General features: G+C 36.3%; 1 protein-coding gene across 2 annotated transcripts in view; it reads right to left on the bottom strand.

The window, feature by feature from the left end:
* pxk (PX domain containing serine/threonine kinase) overlaps nucleotides 1–5000 on the bottom strand; it is a 32964-nt gene that overhangs the window by 9956 nt on the left and 18008 nt on the right. For both annotated transcript variants that reach the window (XM_083660665.1, XM_083660666.1), the window contains exons 12-14: nucleotides 4253–4331; nucleotides 2929–2977; nucleotides 2593–2670 (exon numbers count right to left, since the gene is read on the bottom strand). In XM_083660665.1, coding sequence (XP_083516791.1) covers nucleotides 2593–2670; nucleotides 2929–2977; nucleotides 4253–4331 — 206 coding nt within the window. The remainder of the gene's footprint in view (nucleotides 1–2592; nucleotides 2671–2928; nucleotides 2978–4252; nucleotides 4332–5000) is intronic.

Genomic DNA, 5000 nt, shown 5'->3' with positions numbered 1-5000 from the left:
TAAGCAGTATAGGTATAAGCAGTATAGATATAAGCAGTATAGATATAAGCAGTATAGATATAAGCAGTATAGATATAAGCAGTATAGATATAAGCAGTATAGATATAAGCAGTATAGATATAAGCAGTATAGATATAAGCAGTATAGATATAAGCAGTATAGATATAAGCAGTATAGATATAAGCAGTATAGATATAAGCAGTATAGATATAAGCAGTATAGATATAAGCAGTATAGATATAAGCAGTATAGGTATAAGCAGTATAGATATAAGCAGTATAGATATAAGCAGTATAGATATAAGCAGTATAGATATAAGCAGTATAGGTATAAGCAGTATAGATATAAGCAGTATAGATATAAGCAGTATAGATATAAGCAGTATAGATATAAGCAGTATAGATATAAGCAGTATAGATATAAGCAGTATAGATATAAGCAGTATAGATATAAGCAGTATAGGTATAAGCAGTATAGGTATAAGCAGTATAGGTATAAGCAGTATAGATATAAGCAGTATAGATATAAGCAGTATAGATATAAGCAGTATAGATATAAGCAGTATAGATATAAGCAGTATAGATATAAGCAGTATAGGTATAAGCAGTATAGATATAAGCAGTATAGATATAAGCAGTATAGATATAAGCAGTATAGGTATAAGCAGTATAGATATAAGCAGTATAGATATAAGCAGTATAGATATAAGCAGTATAGATATAAGCAGTATAGGTATAAGCAGTATAGATATAAGCAGTATAGATATAAGCAGTATAGATATAAGCAGTATAGATATAAGCAGTATAGATATAAGCAGTATAGATATAAGCAGTATAGATATAAGCAGTATAGATATAAGCAGTATAGGTATAAGCAGTATAGGTATAAGCAGTATAGATATAAGCAGTATAGATATAAGCAGTATAGATATAAGCAGTATAGATATAAGCAGTATAGATATAAGCAGTATAGATATAAGCAGTATAGATATAAGCAGTATAGATATAAGCAGTATAGATATAAGCAGTATAGATATAAGCAGTATAGGTATAAGCAGTATAGATATAAGCAGTATAGATATAAGCAGTATAGATATAAGCAGTATAGATATAAGCAGTATAGGTATAAGCAGTATAGATATAAGCAGTATAGATATAAGCAGTATAGATATAAGCAGTATAGATATAAGCAGTATAGATATAAGCAGTATAGATATAAGCAGTATAGATATAAGCAGTATAGGTATAAGCAGTATAGGTATAAGCAGTATAGATATAAGCAGTATAGATATAAGCAGTATAGATATAAGCAGTATAGATATAAGCAGTATAGATATAAGCAGTATAGATATAAGCAGTATAGATATAAGCAGTATAGATATAAGCAGTATAGGTATAAGCAGTATAGATATAAGCAGTATAGATATAAGCAGTATAGATATAAGCAGTATAGGTATAAGCAGTATAGATATAAGCAGTATAGATATAAGCAGTATAGATATAAGCAGTATAGATATAAGCAGTATAGGTATAAGCAGTATAGATATAAGCAGTATAGATATAAGCAGTATAGATATAAGCAGTATAGATATAAGCAGTATAGATATAAGCAGTATAGATATAAGCAGTATAGATATAAGCAGTATAGGTATAAGCAGTATAGGTATAAGCAGTATAGATATAAGCAGTATAGATATAAGCAGTATAGATATAAGCAGTATAGATATAAGCAGTATAGATATAAGCAGTATAGATATAAGCAGTATAGATATAAGCAGTATAGATATAAGCAGTATAGATATAAGCAGTATAGATATAAGCAGTATAGATATAAGCAGTATAGATATAAGCAGTATAGATATAAGCAGTATAGGTATAAGCAGTATAGGTATAAGCAGTATAGATATAAGCAGTATAGATATAAGCAGTATAGATATAAGCAGTATAGATATAAGCAGTATAGATATAAGCAGTATAGATATAAGCAGTATAGATATAAGCAGTATAGATATAAGCAGTATAGATATAAGCAGTATAGATATAAGCAGTATAGATATAAGCAGTATAGATATAAGCAGTATAGATATAAGCAGTATAGATATAAGCAGTATAGGTATAAGCAGTATAGATATAGACAGGTTGATCAGAAATATGTGCATGATAAGATGCATGATATGAGCAGACTTTCACATTTAAAGTACAGAGAGAGTGAGAGAAAGAGTACAGACACACAAGAGTACACACACACACACACACACACACACACACACACACACACACACACACACATAGACACACACAGACACACACAGACACACACAGAGTACACACACACAGACACACACACACACACACACAGAGTACACACACAAATATGTCAGTTTAAAAAAATCGTACCGTCAAAACGCCTGGTTCGATCACTGTGTATCCCCAGGGGTGGACTCGACACAAATATGTCAGTTTAAAAGAAATCGTACCGTCAAAACGCCTGGTTCGATCACTGTGTATCCCCAGGGGTGGACACACACAGAGTACACACACACAGACACACACAGAGTACACACACACAGACACACACACACAGAGTACACACCGCTCTCTGCTCTTCCTGTAGCCTCCTCTCCAAACTCTCCTTCGCCGTCTTCAGAGCCTCCTTCAACCGGCCAGGGACCTGCAGGGGTCAACACACACACATGGATGTGTGTGTGTGTGTGTGTGAGTGTGTGTGTGTGTGTGTGTGAGAGTGTGTGAGAGAGAGAGAGAGAGAGAGAGAGAGAGTATGAGTGAGAGAGTGGGTGAGCGAGTGTGAAGGTCAGAGAGAGAGAGAGAGATACACTGAAAGTGTGTGTGTGTGTGTGTGTGTGTGTGTGTGTGTGTGTGTGTGTGTGTGTGTGTGTGTGTGTGTGTGTGTGTGTGTGTCTCCTCTCACCTTGAGCTGCAGCTTGTCAGAGTGGAGGAGCTGGACGTCACTGAACAGCCTGCAAACCACAAACACTTTTTAAAGGAGAACTTCACTGAAAAACAATGCAGATTTATTTTGCACATCATCGCACACATATCTGAAAACTGTCAACAGTTTAGCTGACATTCATTTAGTCTGACAGTTGATTTGAGTTCAGTTGATCCCAGTGATGTCATCGGAAGGCACAGAATCATTAAGGTTGTACTAATTACAAGTCTGCATCAACTGAACTCAAATCAACTCTCAATAACTGTCAACTAAATGAATATATCTTTATATATATATATATATATATATATATATATATATATATATATATATATATATATATATATATATATATATATACTATAAGCTATGTGTGAGATCACGTGCAAAACAAATCAGCATTGGAGCAACTACTCCAAAAATAGGTCCTTACACACAGATAGAGATTTATTCACACAGCAATAATATTCAAATCTGTATCTAGTCATATCAATGGCAAATTGACAGAGTGAAATTGTGGCACGTATTTTTCAAGGTTGATTTTTGTGAGTTTCTGCCTGCGACATGAACAGATCTACATGAACAGATCTACATGAACAGATCTACATGAACAGATCTACATGAACAGATCTACATGAACAGATCTACATGACCAGATCTACATGAACAGATCTACGTGAACAGATCTACGTGAACAGATCTACATGAACAGATCTACATGAACAGATCTACATGAACAGATCTACATGAACAGATCTACATGAACAGATCTACAGAGATAAACAGAGACAAAATAACCTGTAGGCATCCATACTGTGATGGAGCGACTACATAGGCTGGTTATAGTGAGTCTGTGCAGAGTGTATTGATGTTATAGTGAGTCTGTGCAGAGTGTATTGATGTTATAGTGAGTCTGTGCAGAGTGTATTGATGGTAACCACGGTAACCATAGAACTACAGGATGCATGTCGCACCTACAAACCTGATCTGAGGAAAATCAATCATGTTTCCATTATAAAAATGACACCGACTCCTCTGTTGTAAAACACTATCAGCTCCAATATCTCTCTATAACTCCTCACACACATCTGGAACCAGCTGGAGAGAGAGAGAGAGAGAGAGAGAGCAAGAGAGAGAGCAAGAGAATGACAGAGAGAGCGAGAGAGAGAGAGAGAGCAAGAGAATGACAGAGAGAGCGAGAGAGAGAGAGAGAGAGCAAGAGAATGACAGAGAGAGTGAGAGAGAGAGAGAGTGAGAGAGAGAGAGAGAGAGAGAGAGAGAGAGAGAGAGAGAGGAAACTCACGGAGTCTGGACGAGCTGAGAGACGGTCGGCATTCCACTCTTACACGCTTCAGACGACAGGATGGACCGCAACACCGACACTAAAACACACACACACACACACACACACACACACACACACACACACACACACACACACACACACACACACACACACACACACACACACACACACTCTGAGATAAGAACTAGAGCACTAAGGTGTGCATTGAGAGGGGACTGTAACGTTCCTCTGCAGACTGCTGGAATAAGTTACCCAGTAATATAAAAATCTTTCCAACCTACAATAGTTTCTCCCATGAAGCGAATAAGTGGTTCCTGAGCAACCAGTGTTTCCAGTACTAACCACATGGTGGTACTGTCTGGTCAGGCCCGGCTCCAGACCCAAATTACAGAGGGGGCCTGCCCCTAGCTTGGGGGGGCCAAGCTACCCAAGGGGCGTCCGGGGGGATTCTCCCCCGGAAGAAGATTTTGTACATTTTAAAGTCAAATTCGTCAACCTGGTGCATTTGAGAGCAAAATGAAGAGGCTAAATCTATGAAGAACTACACACATCTCTAATGTGTTGTGACTTTACAAATAATTAGGCCTAAACAATTAATATTAAATGTATTTACACATTGTGCACAAATTGCATTCATTGTGACAAATTTACAATAGTTAATATCCAGCCAGAATCATTGCAAATGGATGTTCAAAGTAACAGTTAGCAATAGCATTGAGTTAATCAATGCCTAATGACAGCCAGG

This window comes from Poromitra crassiceps, assembly GCF_964638095.1.
Source record: "Poromitra crassiceps genome assembly, chromosome: 25".
NCBI lineage: Eukaryota > Metazoa > Chordata > Actinopteri > Beryciformes > Melamphaidae > Poromitra > Poromitra crassiceps.
Note: the sequence above shows the minus strand (reverse complement) of the source record. Positions and strands in the feature narration are given on the sequence as shown.